At 40.0% G+C, this 21798-nt stretch overlaps 3 protein-coding genes across 3 annotated transcripts; 2 read left to right on the top strand and 1 right to left on the bottom strand.

The window, feature by feature from the left end:
* Positions 1 to 1023: 1023 nt before the first annotated feature.
* b3galt4 (UDP-Gal:betaGlcNAc beta 1,3-galactosyltransferase, polypeptide 4) lies at positions 1024 to 3988 on the top strand. Its single transcript, XM_039801225.1, has one exon. The coding sequence runs from the start codon at positions 1700 to 1702 to the stop codon at positions 2819 to 2821; it is 1122 nt and encodes a 373-aa protein (XP_039657159.1). The 5' UTR covers positions 1024 to 1699; the 3' UTR covers positions 2822 to 3988.
* Positions 3989 to 4737: 749 nt separating this feature from the next.
* On the bottom strand, positions 4738 to 13643 carry wdr46 (WD repeat domain 46). The gene is made up of 14 exons (XM_039801227.1): positions 13587 to 13643; positions 13143 to 13316; positions 12248 to 12328; positions 12037 to 12149; positions 11813 to 11900; positions 11340 to 11401; positions 10657 to 10761; positions 10370 to 10520; positions 9521 to 9756; positions 8089 to 8242; positions 6654 to 6801; positions 5658 to 5848; positions 5403 to 5516; positions 4738 to 5296 (listed from the first exon to the last, which is right to left on the bottom strand). Exons 1-14 carry the CDS (start codon positions 13641 to 13643, stop codon positions 5177 to 5179), a joined length of 1794 nt encoding a protein of 597 aa, XP_039657161.1. The 3' UTR covers positions 4738 to 5176.
* A 1664-nt stretch (positions 13644 to 15307) lies between these two features.
* Positions 15308 to 21490, top strand: LOC120559510 (cytosolic sulfotransferase 1-like). Its single transcript, XM_039801230.1, has 8 exons — positions 15308 to 15531; positions 15918 to 16047; positions 18625 to 18747; positions 19114 to 19214; positions 19810 to 19936; positions 20036 to 20133; positions 20228 to 20402; positions 20887 to 21490. The coding sequence occupies exons 1-8, from the start codon at positions 15511 to 15513 to the stop codon at positions 20997 to 20999; spliced, it is 888 nt and encodes a 295-aa protein (XP_039657164.1). The 5' UTR covers positions 15308 to 15510; the 3' UTR covers positions 21000 to 21490.
* The last annotated feature ends 308 nt before the right edge of the window (positions 21491 to 21798 follow it).

Genomic DNA, 21798 nt, shown 5'->3' on the forward strand with positions numbered 1-21798 from the left:
GCGCAAACGTTACCTGGTGCTATTTTGCCGTTTCAGAAAACAATTCCGCCACTGACCAGGAAAAACCTGGTCTAAAGTCAGTGGCGCTAGTCTAAAGTCAGTGGCGCGTTATTCAGATGCTATTTTAGAGACGGATGCTTGGCCATAATGTAGCATGTGCACAATGCGCATACACTTCTCTCATCTACAGCAATTCACATTTTTGAAAACCATACATAATTACAAAGAAAAATACTGAAAATGCGCTTCATGTGTTTGGATAGATCAGGAAGCATTTTACAGTACAATCCTCAAAAAGTCGCAGCATTCTTTGTGGCTTGTTGTGTTTTACACATTTCCATGAATCATGGATGTGTTGATGACATAAATGAGGAAATATTAGAGGACTTAAGGAGACGTGATGTTGAACTACGGTGGGATTGGACACTCCGGCGGAATCTGGTCCGGGAGTGGCAATGCGCGATGCCTCCTGATGGAGCGGGTGGACGGAGATGGAGTGGGGGGAGGAGGAAGGGGCACAACAGGTGCAGGTGGTGCGTTTGGAGGCCCACGCTGCATGGCTGCAGCAATCCTCTCCAGACTTGAGGAGACGCGCCCGAGAGGCCACAGCAACATCGCCAAAGGGCCAAGACGGGCATTTATTACTTTGCCGCAGCCCGGACAGCTCCCGCTGGCGTGCGCCAGGCAAATCCGCCGTCATAATAGCAATCCGCCACGGAACAAGCGCGCCTGCTCTTAAAGGGAATGAGAGATGACGCTCTGATTGGTTATTTTCACGTTTCGCCCAAACCACACCTAGCTACTTCAGACCAACCCATTTAAGATTTGCGTCGGGCGCAAGACTCATTTATCCCACCGGTATAATAGCAACAGCGCCCGAGATCCGCCCACAAAGCTACTTGCGTTTTGCGTTTCACACTTGCGTATCAGATCGTTAAAATAGGGCCCTAGGACTTTATTGTCCAACCTCATAAAAAAAGGAAGTACTCTGAATGACCACCAGGTGTCGGCCTGCACCACCAGGTGTGATAGGACCAGTCCAGCGCACGACAGAGAGTCACACTTATTCAAATTATGAAAATCGATATGATTTGCCCATATTGCAACTATCATCGGAATCTCATATTTAAATAGCCTTAATGCGTTAGGTCAACATTTGTCGATACTGAAAACCAATAAGGATTTTGATGGTAATTCTGCATATGCGCCTATGGGATAGCCTACTCAGACTTCTCATCACAAGCAGAAGGCATCTCATCGCCAGAGCGCGTTACCACGAAAGGGTAATTCTGATCATTTGGCATATTTTCCCTTTGTTGCAATTGACCCCAGAGTACCTCCACGTTGGCTAAAGAATCAGGGCAGAAATACCTTCGGGCTGCTGCCTAATCGACCGTTCCATGCATTTGCAGCAGCGCAGCTGCTTATCCTACTTTTGTAAAAACGGACTGGGCTGCAGCAGCACAAGGGTAGCCTATACCAGCTCCTTTTACCGCATCCTCACGGACACTACTCTCCTCCGGCTGCTGCTGCGCGTTACTGCATCTCTGAGCAAAGAGGCAACAAGGAGGCAGGAGCTGAGGAAACGCAATGCTAGCAGAAGGATTTTAACCACGGAGACAAGGGAGGAGGACCGGTGAGAAACAGGCGAGTTGTAACAGATACAGCGGTCTTTAGAGCTGCGCAGTGGTAGTGGAGGATGATTATGGTCGGACGGGGAGTATGGGTATGTAAGCCCCGGTTTGGTAAGCGGGGGGGCAGGCTTGGTGTTATGCCTTATCTGTGCGCGGCGATAGCGAGCGCATCCCTGTTGGCTCTGCTCTTTGTGGACTTCATCGAGTCATGGGTCACCTCCATGAGCATGAACACGGTGGTGGAGACGCACGCAGGCATCATCCCCCCGCAGAGCGTCTCTCCCACCAGACCCGAGGAGTTCCTGCTCATGCCCAGCCCGCTCGTGTGCCAGCGTGCCAAGCCATACCTCATTACCATGGTTACCTCGGCTCCTGCCAACCAGAGGGCACGCCAAGCCATCAGGAACACCTGGGGAGGGGAGGTGGAGGTGAGGGGCCTGCGGGTCATGACCCTATTCATGGTGGGCGTGGCGTCTGACCCTGGACTGGCTAAGCTGCTGATAGAGGAGGCCAGAGAGCGAGGAGACCTGATCCAGGGGCGTTTTCTGGACACCTACTCGAATCTCACCCTAAAAACATTGTCCTTGCTGGGCTGGGCCCGCCGGTTCTGCCCTCAGGCTCACTTCATGGCCAAAGTGGATGATGACGTCCTGTTCAATCCCAGCGCTCTCCTGCACTACCTAAACAAGAGCCGTAACCCCTATGAACAAGGAGACTTGTACCTTGGCAGGGTGCATCTCCATGTGGCCCCAGACCGTGATCCAGAGAGCAAGCACTACCTCCCTGCAGGGGCCTACCCTCCTTCTGTCTTTCCGGACTATTGCAGTGGTACGGCCTATGTTCTGTCCCGCTCTGCATTGCTCAAGATTTCCCTGGCAGCCTCTGCATCACCTTTATCCACACCTCTGCCTCCTGAGGATGTGTTTGTTGGTCTGTGTGCCCGGACAGCTGGAGTGCTGCCCTCGCACTGCCCACTCTTCTCTGGTGGCCCAGGTGTGCCATACGGGCGCTGCTGCTATCAGGCCATGGTGTCCATCCACCACATCCCACCCAGGGAGATGCTACACTACTGGGCTGATGTCCATACATCACACCCTTGCTCCTGGCTGAGTCTGCGTGCTTCTCTGGGGCTCTGCAAAGTCAGGGCAATGCTAGGGTCAGCTCTGGGGCTGGAACAGGGGTTGTGATAAGGAAAACTGTACTTATTGGGGCTGTGCCTCGCTTCAATACTGTGAACAGCACAAGTGCTCTTCAGGCTGTAAAATGTCACTATTTTTATAGCTTTATTTTTTTAAACACTATTGTGTATTTAACCGGCTTTTTCTTTGCAGGAAAGAGTATGATCAGCTGGTTGTATGAAGTAGTGTCACAATAGTCATGAGCTATCCTTAGACTGTTACAGCATCATTCATTATCACCGACACATACTGTAGATGTAGAATAAACAATGGCATGCTGACACTGAGGAAATACAGCTGATTATGTGTTGAATGCACAAGTATTTCTAACACACAAGTCTGGCATCTATAGGCTGCTACCTTCACATAAATAACAACTGTTAAGTCTATCACCAGGTACTTCAAGTGTAGATGTTAGTCTATTAAGATGCCTAAATGCATGATGCTCCAATTAATAGTACAATAACCACAGGCTTAGGAAGAAAGTAATACAAAAAGAAATGCATTCACTAAAACCTTTTATGTTCAAAACAGAAACATAATTACCTCTGTAGCCTACAGGATGTATCCGATTAATTTCAATATTGTGTTTTTCAGTAATAATAATGACATGATTATGTGCAACCTACCATTAATTGGACAGTTGAAATTGTAGACAGTGAGATGTATTCGTCCAGTTCTGGGAACAGACGAGGAATTTGATCTTTTGTCTTTGGAGGCTTGGTGATTCTGCTGCCTCATATCATCTGACATCAAAACTATAACCATTAGACTTGTACACCGCTATAATCCTAATGAATTGTAGCTATATTACTTTTCGCTGTAATAGTGAGATTAAATATTAAGTGGGATGTGAATGACGGTGTTCTGTCAGCGCAGCAAGTGTGGTATGGCTACACCGCATATCTATTCTGGGATAGGGGGAAAAAATGCACTTGTTTGTATTTATAACGGAAGGGGAGGGACATCAGATGTCAGGTATAACCAAGCAAAGTTATCCGTTGAGCCAGAAGACCACAAGAGGGACATTTTTAAAAGACAGTTTACAGTGTGTCAGGATGAAGCCCCAGGCTTCTTGATCCACTCACAATGTAAACAAAGAGAAAGTCTGTGTGTTTACACTCAGGAAATATGTTTGAATCAAATATGGTCAACAATAAACTACTCTGTATCTCACGGGAGTGTCTCGAAGTTTGTTCCACTTGTTAAATTATTCCAGTAATAAAGTGTATGTTACTGGAAACCTTTTCAGTTCTGGTATAATTTGTGTTAGTAATTTATCAAGCAATACCCCACATCTTCATTGCCTGTTTCACTTTCCTCTTACCTCTATATTTCTCACGTATATAATTTTATGTCCATGCCAAAATTATTTTACACAGCCCTACTCCGGTTGTCATCGCTACTCGTGATCATAGGCCAGATAATTTCCAAATATGTCTGCTGATGAATTTAGGAGGGAGGCAGTCTGTGCTAATATCAGTTCCTAAACATCAAGTAAACTAAAGTGCTAACAATGTGTGAGCAATATTTTAGCAGGTTTACTAGGGGTGGGAATCACCAGAGGCCTCACTATATGGTATCATCACAATACAATATTACTGCGATTTTAAACACATTACAATATTCTGCGATATATTGCAATTTATTACCTTTTTTCCCCAACTTCAAATTTTCCCAATTTCAAATGATGTCCCCAAAAGGAAACTTTGTCAACATGTTTTATCCTAAGAGATTAATGTCTCCGTTTGTTCACCACACTTCAATTTTATTGCTGACCAACTCATATATAAAAATAGATCAATGCTTGGCGTCTGTGTATCAATACTGTATTGCCACAGAAATATCGCGATACTATGCTGTATCGATTCCCCTCCCCCCATATCAAATGTTTACAGTCAGCTGTGATCTCAAATAACACTGAATTCCGAGGCTTGGCATTATGTTTATTTTAGAACATATTTATAGAAAACATTTGACGCTCAGTCAGTTCAGCCACCAAAGCACTAAAAAATTTGTGAAAAGTTGGTTTATAAGTAGAGAAAAAAAATACAACTCAACACAAATTCTGGATGACACTTATACAAGCCATGGCACCTCACATTATCCTCCCATGTAGACAGGAATGCTTCAGGCTACAGACATTAAATAGATCTGTCCTTTCACTGCACTCAACATTGATTACAGATGATCTGCCACCCATGAGAATGATTCTTTATTAACCGGCTACATCCAGAATTTTTGCAGTCGGTTTTTTTCCCAGTGGAGTAATGTGTCCAAAAAATGTGTCCTTTATTTGAAGTTCAAAAGGTCACTCCCACAGAATGTCACTGGGTTTTGGGCTGCACAAAGGGGGCTCCTTTTCTATTTTTTGAATCTGTCCAGAGCAGATCTCTGGCTAGATAACACTGCCTCCTTTTTCTCCCTCTTCTTTCTCTCTTTTTCAATCTTCATTTTGTCCTCCGCAGTTTTCCTGATTACATCCTGGGGGGTAAACAAGTCAAGAGATGAGCCAAACATTGCAGATATAGCAGAAAGATCACAATGTCGTTGCAGCATTGCTCTTAATCTTATAGTCTAGATTATTTACCCTCTGGTCCTCATGAGCCACTTGTCTCTTGCGCCTTTCAACACTGCCAGTTGAACTACGACCCTTTTTCTTGTACTTGGGAATGAATTTTTCTTTGGCAAGTGGGTCAAAGCCCTGGGAAGACAAAACATGCTTTTAGAAGGGTGTAAATGGTAATACACATGTTATGATCAAGAGTCAGTATTTCAAAATGTACAGGTCTGTATCCTAAAATAAAATTTGATGCGTGCCAATAAGATGCTTCCTGACACTGACCAGAGCTTTGACCCGGTCTTGGTGCCTTTGCTCAAACGTGGCGCGGTCAACCTGTCCCAGCTCGGTGGGGTCGAGGCTGATGAGCTCTGGCTGGATCTTCTCCAGCAGGGCTTTAACCTCCCACTCCTGCCTCTGTTTTGCACTCCTGTATGGATTTGCATCCAGTCCGTCGAAGTTAGGCTCTCCAGCACCTGTGAATGCAAATGAAGGAGGACAGAAGTAAAGATGGGAACAGTGTTAAGGCAAAGAAAAAGTCCTTTCCATAATGTTGTCAGACTCTAACAATAATAATCGGAGCATGTCAGTGGCAAAAGAAGCACTTTTAGTGGACGTAAATTGAAGGTGCGTAATGTTACATTGCAGCTTGTTTCGCTGCTGCCGGCTGCAGTGGTCTTGCTTAATACTGGAACAACTTCAACCAATCAAAAAGGCGCGTAATTGCATAAAACTATTTTTTTTTTCTTAGAAAGAAAAGGCAAATTAGAGACAGGTCTAAAATTAGACAATACTGAGGGGTCACGATGAGGCTTCTGGAGGAGAGGTCTGACCACAGCATGTTTAAAGGCAGCCGGGACAGAGCCTAAACTAAGACAAGAATTAATAAAAGTGAGTAGACTTAACCCATTAGTATTAAAAACCTCCTTCACCATGTTGGCAGGAACAACATCTAAGGGACAGTTAGTAGGTTTAATGTGTTTCACCACCTCAGTGAGCAACGACAGAGAAACTGGCTCCAACTCTTTAAACACTGCAGAACGCGCAGGAGCAGCAGGTTAAAACACACTCAATTTAACGTTGGTGTTTTGTCTGACAGAAGCCACTTCATCAGTAAAATAACAGAAACTTCTCACAGGTAGAGGTTGAAACATTTGTCAGAGAAGTGCATTTCAAAAATGGTTGTTCCCATTAGACACAAATATATGGGAAAATAGGGCCCAGGGTGAAAAATATTGAAGATACCCTTTAAAAATGGTATAATGTAAAATGGAGTCAGACCTGGTATGAGCATGCTGGTGAAACCCTCTCCGTGACCCACCCCGAGGACATCCTCAAAGGGACAGAAGTTCATCCCCCAAATAGTTCTTTGAACTCTGTGAGCCATGTAGGGTTTACTCACTGGAGTGGTCCACACATCTCTGTACACCTGCAGGGAGACAACAGTTTTCACAGACACAGATTAGGGGATATGAGAGTAAAAGGTTATCAATATGTAAAGAAGTGTCCTATGTATCTCCAGTTGAAAAAAAAAAAAAAAAGAGACTTAATTGTGATTAAAAAAAAATGAATTTAGCAACAAAGTGCACAATTTCAGCTTGTTTTTAAATTCTATCTTTGGCCAGAAGAAGTCCCTGCAGACCTTTTTCACAGCATATATTTTGTGCTGGTAATAGCAAGAAAAGCACAGGTGTGTGTGTTTCACCTGTGCTTTTGCAGCTATGACAAGACAAACATGTCTGCTTTGAAAAAGATCTACTGTCTTGTTGTAAAACTCACTTCCCATACTTCTTGCCCCATAGGTTGTGTGCCATTCTCTTAAAATAGAACTCTTATGTAACTGTGAATTCAAGCGTTCCAGTTTCCGATTTGGTAACCTTAAAAATGTAGGTTGTTTCTATAGCTGCAACTAGGGCTGTGCAATTAATCCAAATTTTTAATCGCAATCACGATTTTGCCCCTAACGATCACAAAAACAGAATAATCGAGAAAAATGATTATTTTCGCACATAACGTTTTGTAAGTTAACTCTTAATTTGTCTTGTGTTCTGAATGGGAAAAAATGGGGGAAATTAAGGGAAATTTCACAGTTCTAGGTGTTTTCACTTTTGATTTGTTTAACTTTTTCCCTGTTTCACAGTTCAATAATTGCAACATCTTTCCAAAAGACAATAAGTAATTGTGTTAAATAATCATGATTTCAATATTGACCAAAATCTGGATTAGGATTTTTCCCATAACCGAGCAGCCCTAGCTGCAACTACTAATCAATAACAAAAATAGTTGCAGACAAATTTCATCATCGATTAGATGGGTCTACATTTTGATGCATGGCATCACTCCAGTGTACAGAAACTTCTGCAATATCTGATTATTATTAATTAAAACAAAATGGTATGTATTGACATACATGTCATTGTTAATGTTTTAAAGAGCATTTTACAAGAAGACAGGGAAAATGTTTTGTTTTTTGAATAAAAAGCTGGAAATAATACAAAAATTATTTTATTATAATAATCAATGAATGGGAGTAATAATCGATGACAAATTAATCCAATATCAAAATAGGCATTAGATGCAGGCCTAATTGTTTTCATTACTGTGTTGCAATAACCAACTTGAGGCCCAGAGAAAGGATGGAATGCATCACTTCCTGTGCACTAGATCATTTTTCAATGACAAATCAGGTTGTGTGTAGTGTGGTGGTGATTATGACCTGAACAATGTCCCCTGTGGCTGCAGACAGCAGACCCCTCTGGCTCAGAGACAAACAGGAAGCTCCAGCAGGGAGGAAGTAGGACTTGAGGGGCTTGAAGGCTCTAATGTCATATACCTTCAGCTTTTTATCCATACCAGATGTCACCATATATCTGCCAAGAGGAGACCATAACAACACATTGCTCTCTGGTGGACACTGAAGAAACTGCAGTTTACTGCTCACAACATAAAATGTAATAGTTATTCCAATAGGGCTGTACAATTTGGAGAAAGTCACATTGCGATGGTAAAATAATTTACTATACAGCAATTGCGATATATTGGTATCATGAGTCTACTTGCAAATGTGCAACACTACAAAATTAAATAACAAAAAATAAATCTTTTAAAAATATAAAACAGTACAAATGAAATAAATAAAACAATAAATAAGAAAAATACATAAAGCCTCATTAAAACAATATATTTTGTATGCCCTTATAAACAATAAAATTTAAGATGGGTTACTAAATATACTTTGTACAACCTCCTCTTAGAGTAAAAGTAGATATAAAATAAAACTTCTGATACTCCCATGACCATACACGACACATTGGCTACTGCCTAAACAGAGACCGATTGGTCATATATTTTGTGGACGTTGGGACGAGGGTAGCGTAAGTGAGAGCGAGAATGGAAGGTGTGTTGAGGGAGTGACGGGAGTGTGTGAGTGGTCAAGAAAGGAGAGTGAACGGTAACTTAGTGTACGAGTGCGGCTGTGTGATAAAAAGAGGCCGCTGGTTTGACCACAGTCAAACAGAAAAGGTGTAACAATGTGGAGACTGCAGTGCACACAGAGACTAGCGTGTCACGCATACAGCACACCTTTATGTTTAATTAAATCGCACAATTTTGTTTAATGTAATCGCAATTGGATTAATGGTGCAGCCCTATATTCCAATGTGACAATAAAGTTTTTATTTATTTATGGATTTCTTTTACAAATTGTTAATTTTTAACAACCCAGTGTTCGGCCTGGGGGACACTAGCACTACAATTCACAAATGATTACAATGGAAAGCTGCATTAATAAAGAACATACATTGTATTGATAGATTAGACTCATCTTTTTGTCTTTTGCAAAAAGAACGTCCCGTCATAAAAAAATTAATCAAAGTGCAATGCAAGGCGGCCAAGTATACAACTAAATCCTTAAAAATATGTTGTCCCCAGGCAGTGGGTTGAAGAAAGGATTTTGTCAATGGTTACAATAACTTATATCACACTCTCAAAGACTGAAGTAAAATATTAATTAATGACGTTTATACTGGAGCTACTGTGAAAACCACGTCTACATAATGTCCATAATTATCCACAGCTTCATACCTCTAAAAGAAATCCAATATCCATGTACTCTTACATAGGAAGTGTTAAGTTTTAAGGTGACTCACGTGCCCGTCTTGTCTACAGTGACAGAGCGCACGCCGCCCTGGTGACAGAGCATCTTGACAAGGGCTTCTTTCTGGTTGGGAGACCAGAGGGTGACCGTGCCGTTGGAGTGGCCGAGGTGGATGACGGCATTATGAGGGTTCTGGCACATCACATCAAGCCGGCCAGTCTTGGTGCAAATGGCTGCCACCTCCTTTCCCACTGACACATCCAGGTACTGCAGGAAACTTGTAGCACTCTAAAAGACAAGAGCAAAAACAGGAAGGTTTGTCGGAGCCAATTACAATTCCAGTTGGTGAAACCAAATCTGTGTTAAAGAATCTGGAAAATAAAATGATTGGTCAATGCGATTGCTTTACATTAACTGTTTTTACTTTACATTAGATTAAGGGCTTTCAAACTGTGTGGTGTTTAGGGAGAAACAAAGATGCTGCGCGAGATGAAGAGGATCGGTAAATGCTTATTTTGTTATTGTAGTTTGTCCTGCTTATCAACACAGCTCATTAAGGTACTTTAAAGCCCTAGCGTCTAAACTTCCCGAGGATATTCATTCCAAAGAAACGTCCATAAATCTGCTTGGAAATCACAGAAAAAGACGCTTATTTTTCTTGCAGATTGAAGTTATCCAACGATAGTTGTCATACTTATAACAATTTCCCAAAATGTGACTAAATATAGTTTTAACCAAAAGGAAAACCTCTATTAATTGAGTGTATGTTAGATAACATCAGGGTTTGTGGCAAATTCAGAATCAATCAGAAGACAACTTTTTGTTATTGTAGTAATACATTCAAAATAAACTCACAATACATAGTGTCCAAAACCTGTAAATAGAGTTTTAATGAACCCACCGCTGTTGCTAGCAAAAAGTGGTAAGGGAGGAACTGCATACGAAGGACATCATTGAATTTGCGGATGCAGTGTAGCTCTATTCCATTGGAGTCATAGATATGCAGCCACTTCTTCTGAGCCACTGCATACATGGCCTCACTATGGAGCCACCTAAATAAAGGCAGAAATTGATTTGGGATTATTTACAGAAATGATATTAACAGTTGCTGGTAGGTGAAGCATGACTGTAGTGTACAAAGTGTTGGGATCTGTGTAGTGCTGCGCAATGTTAAGTTGGATGACTTACTTTACATCATTGACAGACTCCATCACGTTTATCTCACACATTAGCTGTTTGGACTGCCAGTCTATACAGGCAACATGCCCTCTCCTCCCACCAAGCAGCAGTTGACTGAAGTGAAGAAAACGCACTGTTAACAAAATGCCCACAATTCAAACATTTAAATCAATATTTCTATATAAGGTAGAAGGACTAACTTGTAGTGATAAAGCCACAGAAAGTTAACATCTGCAATTTACCCAGCTTTAAGGAGCATTTTAGCATCATTCAAATCAATTTTTTTCAAATTTTCAAATCTATATTTATATAGCCCAATATCACAAATGATAAATTTGTCTCATGGGACTTCACAATCTGCATATGACTCCCTCTGCCCTTAGACCCTCGATTTGGATATGGAAAACTCCCCCCCAAAAGCCCTTTACAGGGTAGAAAATAGAGGACACATTAGGAAGAGCAACAGAGGAGAAATCCTTCTACCTGAATGGACAGACATGCAATAGATGTCATCGTTTAGCATTTTATTATTTTCATTACCTCTCAACATTACTGTTTGGGTTCAGTCTCAATGCTGTCTTTAACACCGTTTTCAGATGCAGCAGGCCGTTGTTGTCAGTGACAAAGCTCTGAGAAACCCACTGTACTCTATCTTTGTATATTTGTATAAGTATAGAGATCGAGATACTGACCGTCCAGTCTTGCTGTAATCTACTCGATATGGTCCAAACTGAGACAATTTCAGATCAAAATACTGAGGAAGAAGAGGGACAGAGAAAAAAATGAATTAATAAAAAGGCAAACAACATGGGGAACAACATCATCAACAAGTATTTATAAAAGTGCTTGTGAAATACATAAAATAAACAATCTTGTCCCCTACTAAACATGCCGTATTTTACTTGCTTTCCACGATTATGCTTTTTTATTTTTTATTAAATCATTTAAAACACACTGGATTTATCAAGTTAAGCCCATACAAATTATCTACTAATAAGTTAATAAATTAGGTTGGAAACAACCAAAGCTGTGTACTGCATGGTGTTCCCAAAACAAACTCATAGTTTATAATGGGCAATTGCTGTAAATCAACATTTTAAGTAGCCCTTACATGTCAGAAATGAAATCTTCCAACATCTACACTAGTATCCGGTCAGTATCCCACCTTTGTCGCAGATGTTATATCCACAACATCTGCAATATCTTCCTGAGAGATTGTACACGTGTCCTCATCTTCATCTCCTTCTAGAAACCTTAGATTAGAGGAAAACATGCCACAAACAGGATTTTAAGCAATGGCTGAAAGGGACATTTTTCATAATTTATATTTTTCAATAATTTGTCACATCATACACGGTGACACAAAGCAGCCTTTTTAGAACAAATTACCCTGCATCCTCTGGGAGTAGGAGGTCCAACCGAGCAGCTTGTTTCTGGGCCATTTCTGAAGCTTCTTCCGAGCTAGCAATCATGTCTTTCAGCTTGTAATGCTGGCGGCGAGGCTAGGACAAGAAGAATAAAGGAATGAGATGTTAGCTCGTGGCAACAGATAACTTCACTTATTTACTAGAAATTATCATGGCAACATTGGGGTGCTTACCTTTTTAGTTTTATCTCTCCTCTTGAACTTCTGCAACCTGTCTTCAGGAATAGGAGCAGGCCCAGGGAAAGGGTCAGATTTCTGAGGGAGTATGAACAATAATCAGAAGACATACACTGGATTTACTTTGTGAAACATTAAAATATAGGTAAATTAATGTAGAGCTCAGAGATATATTAACATAATACCAATACTAGAGTGTGAAAATAGATATTGTTAGGATTCTGGGATAATGCAAGATTGTGGTATAGCTTAAATATAATTTTCTTACTTTGTAAATACTGGGATGATGTGTTTGAGATCTCTATCAATCAATCTCTGCTGACAGCAATATTTTGAGTAGTTGCTAAAGAGGTTACCTTCCAAGATAAAAATTAAATGCTATTGCCTTTACATCTCTGATTGCTAGACAACTAATTATTCTTAAGTGGAAGGACGAGGCACCACCCATTTGATCTGTAGTTTTGTAAGTTAAGTTTGAAACTTTGAAGGCGTTGCAAAGTATTTTATCAAACTGTAAATGTCATGAATAGCCCTTGAAATATCCCTCCTTCAGATAAATATACCTGTAACTATATAACCTATATCTATATGAAGTAGAGACACTTATACCTGTACTTCAGATTTGTACATACACATCTGTATGTAACGCATGTAGAATTACCCTTACTGTTATCCAGTTTATATTTGATGATCCACACTGTTAACCTGTATTTTGGCATTGTATGCAGTATATTTTGGATTTCCACCTTACTCTTATACCCGAGCCTTTCCTACGTTGTACTGCAGTTTTTGTATCTTATTCAGAATAAAAAATACATCTTGTGATATTCTGTAGATATATTTCCCACTTCCCTGAATGAAAGTGACACAACAATCACGTCCATTCTCTTACCCCTGATATAAACTTATTTCCATCTCCTTGATCCTCTTCTTGCTTCCTTTTCTTTGCTTTATGAGTCTGTCGCGTCTTCTTTTCCAAAGATCGTTCAGTCTGTTCTCCGTCTTCACCCACTTTGTTTTCATGTTTCCCATCCTCCTGCGGCTCCTCCCAGTAACGAGATGTGGGCTATTAAAGAGGAGCAAACGGCAGCAGGTTAGCAGTAGCGACTTTTAGAACAATACAAAGCCTAATGTATTTATTTGTGCCCGGGAGTCAGCTCGCCTCCTCCAAGACCCCGTACACTAACGTTACACACGCGCTACTTGCGTTAGCTGCCCGATGCTAGCAAAGCTAATGCCACGTACGTTGTGTGTATTTGAAAAGCACCGTCCTAGTCTTTCTTAGCTGATGGTATTAGAAGTTAGACTCTCTCACTAATGATTTATTCTTAGTTACCTTCTTCTTTTCCCCCACGTGTGTATTACCCACTGCTGCCTCGCCGGGAGACGCCATTTTTGTTGTATACGTTTTTCAGTTCCTGTGACGATAGCTTCTTAACACGTCATTTCCGGTTAAACATTGAGTTTTTATTTTGATCAAATCCCGAACATATTACTTAAAAACAACATTATAAATGTATGACATTCTTCTGCCTTCATAGTTAATTAATAGTGAGTTTGTTGATCTTGGAAATAGTATTTTTGACCATAGACTGCTTTTACAGTCTATGATTTTGACAATGGATACTTTGAAACCCAACATCTAAGCTAACCAAGAAACAACTACTAGCTCAGTGTTCCAACATCCACAGTCGCAGACTGATATCACAACTAGATTGAAGATGCACAACAAAGATGCTACGGCAAGGGGGAGACAGGACGCAAGGTCAGCAGGGGGATGTCATCACCCCCACCCTCTACAATTTGAGGTTGGGTACCAAGCCCCCCCAAAAAAGACAGGCTTAAAGTGATGGTTCGGAGTAATTTCAACCTAGGGTCCTTTGCACCATGACCTCGAGCCAAACACCCCCCCAGAAGCTTTTTTCACCTGGGTCGAACATTGGGAGAGTTAGCGTAGAGTAGCGTTATCAGCTGAATAGCTTAGCGCAGTGGCTAATAGATCCAGTGATGTATCTTAAATGACCCCACTAATAATGCCCGAAATGATACCAAACGTCTACAGTAGTACAAATAGGTTATGCATTCATAAAACGATGGATTGGAAAGTTTGTAAGTACACCAGAAGTGTATGTAAATAACACTTGCCTGCTGGCTTCTGCTCTCTGCTGTTGTTGTTGTTGTTGCTGCTGCCGGCAGTTAAACGAATGCTTAGGGCCGTCTACAAATTACAACACCGAAAAGAGATGCAACAAAAATATTTATTGGCAAAAGGATTTAAAAAAGAGCCTTTATTTAGATGGCTATTACAACACTTTGGCATGTTACAGTGATCCTGGGGAGGAAGTAAAAAATAATCTTCATCCAAGGGCAATGTACAGCTGTGGATATGTCGCAACCTTTTAATGGAACATTTCTGTTGTACACCACATTTAAAGAACAAGTCAAATTGGATGTTTGGCACAGGCTAAAGAATAAGAAAAAATAAGTTGAGTCTGTGTGTGTAAGGGGAAGGAGCATTCTCCCAAAACATGTCAAGCAAGGATAAAGTACTGTAATTATTGACTTTCTGTTACAGTTCTTTTTTGAACTATTGTGTACCCTTCTGTTTCAACCTCTTGACCTTTTCTCTTCATTGGGAGTATTTTTGAAAATGGGCCAAGACTCTTAATACACATATCCGGGAAAGGGTGGTTCTCTCTAGGACATGCTGTGTGTTTTTGTTTTGACAGAACAGAGCTGTAGATGTAAAACAGAACACTGTTAATAACAATATAATAACAATAACAAAAAAGCTTTGTTATTCTTTCCATGTATTATGAACTCAAAGGCACTTCAAAGTCAAATGAATATAGACATGTGTTGAGTTGAAACCATGCACACTGTGTAGCTAACTCCCAAGTGGCTGACATTGCTTAAATGTGCATGCAGTATGTTTTTTGTATATTTCCTGTTTAAATTCTTGATGCCCCTGCATGTTTTGTATATACTCCAAGAAGTTGATTCTTGACAAATAAGTAGGCTATATGGTTCCATATATCTCTGTACTGCTGAGAGAACAGGGGAATACAATGTAAAGGCCTGGACATCTGGAAAGGGGAGGGCCTGGATATTATATCTGTCTGAGCCTCCAATTACAATTGAGAAAGTGTTATGCAACAAGAAGAGAGAGGAAGGAAAACAGATTGCTTATCTGAGAAAAATCCGAGCAGAAGAAAGAGAAAAGTGTCCGAAATACAGCAGAGAAACCAGCAGCATTCAGAATGTCATTTGATCCGGACAAGGTATGTCTTTAATTTCATCTAAAGTCTAAACATCTTTTTTTTCAAAGAGCTACTTCACTCTCAAGTGGGGTTCATTTCTTGGTAAACATGTAATGCTGAGGAAAAGAGAATGGACTTGTGGACTGAAGTATTTTAAAATGCAACTTAACACTAAAACTTTGAGTACACCATGCCCTTTTGATGAGCTATTTGTTGTTTCTCTCCTTTTAAGATGACATGTAGAAGTTCGTTGTTTTTTTACATTCTGACTTCTGTGTCTGCAACTGACAGTGAACAATCTTTGCATTCTTTTCCACACAGTCAAATTGCTGCAGTTCAATTACTCGCACACAATGATCATATGCTTTGATTTACAATTCTTTTCTCTCTCTCTTTTTTTCATTAAGATCTCTCGACCAGAAATCTTTGATTTCCATGGCGTCTCAATGACTCACTTTTTCACAGACAACTGGGAGAACATTCAAAACTTTCAGGCCAGGCCAGATGATATACTTATTGCAACATACCCGAAAGCAGGTCAGTCCATGAACATAAACAGCAAAGATAAATGCTTTATGAGCTCATAAAAGATATGTGTATACTGCCCTACAAAGGCAAAACGCAGTAACATCATGTTTGGGCAAAAATGAGTTAATGTCACTTTTGGGGTATTTGAGACCTCCTTTATCATGTGAATAAATATCGTGAGTCAATTTGATTGTTTTAACGAGAAAATAAAGGGCTATGACAACCGTAACATCCAAAACTATACGAGAAACCACAGCAGAACGCCGTTGTAGAAACTCTTATACACTGATGGTGTTGGTTCACTGAACATCTGATGTGGTGTGCACATTCAAACACAGTGCCGTTCCAAGGGTTTATTGTTGTCAAGGCAGGGAAAGGTTTACATTGGTTGCAGGTGAATAATGGATGGATGGATGCATGGATGAATGGATGATTTTGTCTAAACAAATAAGCACATAAAGGAAATGTCACAGATCTAAACAGCCTTGAACAATACGTAACAGCTGTTACGGCTCTTTGCCTTTGTTCTGGCCACGCTGAAGTTGAGTTAAGGTGTTCTGACTTTGTTTAGCCAGGCATCAAGAGAGATGTTACTGTACTCTGGCCTCGTCATACTGCCAAAGTTTGCCGCTTTTAATTGTCACCAAACCACGTAACATACACACGACATATCTTTCAAATAAAGTGGTGATGATTCCTATTCTGTCAGTGTCAGTGACAGCCCGGAGCTAGCTAACTTTATCACGTAGCGCTCGCTGACACACCTCCTCACTTGGCGGAGCCTCACATCAGACGCCGAAAACAAATCATTAAATACACAGGCATCCTTCCTTTCCATGCAATCCGATTTAATCCATGGAAGATATAATCCATAGCAAAGCACGTCATTTGCTGTATCCACAACAATCCATACGTGTTTGAGCCATATTTCCTTCTTGCAGTTGTTCATGTCAAATCTTACACAAATCCATAAAAGCACTAAGCTAGTTATTGTTAACGTACGTACAAAGTATGCTAATCTAAATGTTATCTCAGAATTAAAAAGTAGCCTAGTAATCCAAGTCGAGTTCGTTGACTGTGCATCTTGATCAGACCTTTAGGGGGGCTCAGCCCTTAATGAGAATATGACACAGATACAGTGCCTTGCAAAAGTGTTAAACATTATATATTTATTGTTAAACAATAAATATACCTTTGTATTCAATTATAATTAAATTATCTTTATTGAGAAAATATTTCTTGTATTTATTCATACTGTATACTGTACTGCAAAGTAACTTATCTGTCATAACATAGTTGAACAGTATGACAGATAAGTTACTTTGTAGTACAATATACAGTATGAATAAATACAAGAAATAGTGTTGCCACACTATCCTGATCATTATAGCAGTAAATAGGAACAACCAAATGTCTTCTATATAATTTAAAACAAATACCATGATGACTAGACCTTGGTTAGGTGTTCTTATTATGGATGTAAGTATGGTGAACAGCAAGCAAATATTGATTATATGTCAGTTACTGTCTTTTGCCTTTGCACGACTCCTTGTTTTTGGCACATGATACAAAGGCAGAGTACAGTCAGGGTGCGAACTACGGGGGAGCTAGGGGGAGCTCGGCTCCCCTTAATAAGACATGGGCTCCCCTGAAAACGTGATTTGTGAAATTTTGGGGGGTCTCTAAAAATATTGACAATGTGTCATTTTGACGTGCAATTTCAGTTTTTTGTCATGTGATCATCGTGGATTATTATGTGTAAAACTACAAAAATATCATTCATGCATGTCGGTGATTTGAACCTAATTCACTTCAATAAAGATAACTATACATGCTATTCTTGTTATGAGCATCAAAGCGTGGCGGCTGTGGTGCAAATTCAACTCATGTTAACCATAGACAGTATATAAGAAGATGTTAACTCAAAGATTCGAGAAAAAATATAAACCCTGGAGGCCATTAATCGGCAAGGCAAAATCCTTGAAATCCATTCTGCAGTAAGCATCATATAGCCATGGCAAAAAGAAAACAAGGCAGTTTAATTAATTTTGGTTTTACTAAGAAATTGTGTAGGACGGCTATTAGCACGAACTAATTCACTGTTTGTTAAGGATGGAAGCTTGGGGCGGTCGCTAAGGTCTAATTGAACGGAGGAATTCTGGTATTCTTCAGTAGCCTGAGTAACTTTAACCGTTGTTCATGTGAAAGCTCAAAGACAGCCTGATGCTTTTTGTTTATAGACTATTTGTGGCTGGCTGTTTGCTATTTGACCTATCTACCCCTGTCGATAAAGTATAATAGTATATCGCAACGGCACCCCCCATGGAAAAAAAGTGGGCTCCCCCGAAGGCGACGGTATAGTTCAAACATGTCTTCATTATAACAACTAGTTATTTTGGGAGTTCTATCTATAATACCTTTGTCTGGACAAAACAGAAACTTTAAAACATTTTTCTCAGTTTCACACTCTCGCGAGTTAAGTCTTTTGCCTTTGCAGGGCAGTATAGCAGTCAGGTGTTGCGATCATTTCTCTCTCTCTCTCTCTCTCTCTCTCTCTCTCTCTCTCTCTGTCTCTCTGTCTTTTAGGAACCACATGGGTCTCCTACATCCTCGACCTGCTGTATTTTGGTCAGACAGAGCGTCAGACATCCATCCCAATCTTTGAAAGAGTGCCTTTTTTGGAGATCATCGTCCCGTCTTTCGGTTCAGGTTGATCAAACATACATGTACATGCATCACAAACATACAAACACTTATTGAACCTTAAGTGTGGGGATTTTTTCCTTTTGCTTAAACTTCATTAAACATTACTATTGTATCTGAAAAGTTGATATGCCCTTTATTAGTTTATTATTAAACTGTTAAAGCATTTAACAGAATCAGGGCTTTTGTAAGTGGGGAAATGGGGGTTGGATTTTCTTTCCAATCGGGTGGAGAGCGACACTTCAAACAGCCAAGCAGAAAAATTAAACCCAATACGTAAAATCATGCAACATAAAAACCACAGCAAACAAATGTACCCATTACTTCTGCCCTGTGACACTTTGCTTACTCCATCTTTACCTCTTCATACAGGAAAAGACCATGCAGACAACCTCCTGACTTCTCCTCGACTCATTAAAACTCACTTTCCATTCCAGTTCGTGCCAAAGTCCTTTTGGGAGCAAAACTGCAGGGTCAGTAGTTTGTGTGTTCTTTGCATTATATCAACTACAAGTAAGCCCCCTTTGGTCGCCCTTTTCCTCTGACCCTCACTTGACTCCTGAGACCTTTGTCCCTGCACCCCAGCCCTCTCCACTGCTTTCACCTAAAACCTCTCCTGATCCCCCTTGACCCTCTTGCCCCATCCCTTGAAAGTATCCTGTGCAAAGGGCAGAACTCCAAGCTGTATTAATTGTACATTTGGAAGGGATGTGACAAAAGGTGCATGATTCATATCTGAAAAAGCACACACAACTCTCACATTATAGTGCAGTAACAACAGAATGCCTTTATGGCCATTGCACATTACACAACTACATTTGCTGTGGATTTCCTGAGAAGGTACAGTATCATTCCAAACATGCTCGCACACTTACACACCGCATACACACATACAGTACATGCACCTGTCGTGCTGAAAAAACTAATAATAAAAAAGAAAGTTTTGAGTAGAACTTGAGGCTTGTCTACCACCAGCTACTACAACAAACACTTGGTGTGTAAAAGTATATTATGTCTCATGTAATGTTGGTCTTCAGATCATTGAAGCGTTTTTTTCTTCTTCTGTAGATGGTCTACGTGGCCCGCAATGCCAAAGACAACATGGTGTCTTATTTTCACTTTGATCGCATGAACAAGATTCAGCCAGAGCCGGGAGAATGGAGCAGCTACATCCACAGATTCATGGAGGGAAAGAGTATGTATGATTTATGATGATGTATTTTATTGATACAGAGATGCATGGATTTTTCCTGAATATTACAGTGATTTTATGCATTGGTCTGTTGCTATACAGTGGTGTTTGGATCCTGGTATGACCATGTGAACGGCTGGTGGAAGAAGAAACAGACTTACTCAAAACTCCATTACATGTTCTACGAAGATCTGATTGAGGTAATTTAGTTGTTGTTCTGTGTCTCTTCCTACTCAGGCTACCTTTCATTTCTAGCTGGTAACAATGCATTGATTGAGACAACTATGTTTCCAGGATACTGGACGGGAAATAGACAAACTCTGCTCCTTTCTTGGTTTGTCTCGTTCAGTCGAGGAGAAGAAAAGAGTTACAAGTGGAGTGCAGTTTGACAATATGAAAAAGAACGACATGACCAACTACTCTACGAACTTTGTTATGGACTTCAAAATTTCTCCTTTTATGAGAAAAGGTAAGCTTTAGTGCGTAACGTTTTGATATTAATGAACATCTGTTACATTCAAGCCATTACCAAATAAGTTGATACAAAGCTAATTAAGACTTTCACCTCCTTACAACTCTCTATGTATTTCTCAGTATGGCTATGTTCAGAAGATTGTGACATCCGGCAACTTCGTGCACAAACATAAATAAAAAAAATAAATAATAAAAATGACCTCTTCTGAAGAGTTCATGTTTTTTTAATCCTCCGTGTCCTCCTTGGCTACTAGCAACTGTATGGAGGAGGGGTGGGTGTTAAGTGCGATCACAGAAGGCTTGTATCATGTGGCTGTACTGACAGAATTGTTGTCATTACTTAGAATTCCTCATGGGGGCGACAAAAACCACGCACTTTAGCTTCAATGAATAAATAGTTAATGTGTGTGACAAGAAAAACTAAATCAGATCTCCTCTTTTAGCTAAAAAACCCAGTGATTCTCTCTGTTGTTCTGCAGGGAAGGTTGGTGACTGGAAGAACCATTTCACTGTGGCCCAGAATGAACAGTTTGATGAAGACTACAAGAAAAAGATGAAGAATTCCACACTTCAGTTCCGCACTGAAATTTAAACAGGACTGGACAGGCTGTGTATATTTGGAGATGGATCTATGACGGACTGGACATGTGGTGTTTCTATGAAAAAATCAAGTTACAGTTGCTTCTAATGCAGTGATTTCTCAAAGTGGGGTTTGTGGCACTCTCCCAGGGGATCCGTGAAAAGTTTCACATTCATTCATTTAAATTATCATGATGTAGGCTAATGTTTTTTTTTTTCAAAAGGCTTTAGAGTTCCACAAATAATATTTTAATTCTTAAATCTATAATAGTTCATAGATAAATTTCATAGATTTCATATTTCTTTCATAACAAGAAAATGTAGCACGTAGAAAATTAACCAATGATGTAATTGGTCAAAAATCCTTAAATAAAAAACTGTATAGTATCCTGTCCACCATATTGTCCACATGTACAGTCTAACTCTTCAGAAGAATGAAATGTTAATGTGTAATTAAAGAGCAGCTGTATGACTAAACAATTTACACTGATATTCTCTAATGAGATCAATAAAATGAATCCAAATGTTTTTATTCATATCTATAATTTTTATATTTGCAACAAAAACAACAATAAATCATTCATGATGTTCATTTTGTTTTTTTCTATGCATGAGACATCAAATAACAAAATGATCAGATAATAGGTAATAGGCTTTACTTAAACACAATTTTTAAGTACTGGTACTTGAGTATTTCCACTTCCTGCCACTTTATACTTTTACTCCACTAATCAATTATGATTATTATAGATTAAAAACCCATAATCAATTGAAATCACTTCCTCTTTCACCAGCTGCAAGTGATGCTTACA

Source organism: Perca fluviatilis, chromosome 5 (assembly GCF_010015445.1).
Source record: "Perca fluviatilis chromosome 5, GENO_Pfluv_1.0, whole genome shotgun sequence".
In the NCBI taxonomy this organism is placed as follows: Eukaryota; Metazoa; Chordata; class Actinopteri; order Perciformes; family Percidae; genus Perca; species Perca fluviatilis.

What these genes read in the sequence shown, in the direction of transcription:
- b3galt4 (XM_039801225.1), top strand. Translation starts at nt 1,700, where the DNA reads ATGATTATGGTCGGACGGGGAGTATGGGTATGTAAGCCCCGGTTTGGT.
- wdr46 (XM_039801227.1), bottom strand. Translation starts at nt 13,643, where the DNA reads ATGGCGTCTCCCGGCGAGGCAGCAGTGGGTAATACACACGTGGGGGAA. An exon ending in GGAGAGATAAAACTAAAAAG is followed by an intron (nt 12,150 to 12,247) that starts GTAAGCACCCCA and finishes TTCTTGTCCTAG; the next exon opens with CCTCGCCGCCAGCATTACAA. An exon ending in ACTTTTTGCTAGCAACAGCG is followed by an intron (nt 9,757 to 10,369) that starts GTGGGTTCATTA and finishes CTTGTCTTTTAG; the next exon opens with AGTGCTACAAGTTTCCTGCA.
- LOC120559510 (XM_039801230.1), top strand. Translation starts at nt 15,511, where the DNA reads ATGTCATTTGATCCGGACAAG. An exon ending in TGTCATTTGATCCGGACAAG is followed by an intron (nt 15,532 to 15,917) that starts GTATGTCTTTAA and finishes TTTTTCATTAAG; the next exon opens with ATCTCTCGACCAGAAATCTT. An exon ending in TTTGGGAGCAAAACTGCAGG is followed by an intron (nt 19,215 to 19,809) that starts GTCAGTAGTTTG and finishes CTTCTTCTGTAG; the next exon opens with ATGGTCTACGTGGCCCGCAA.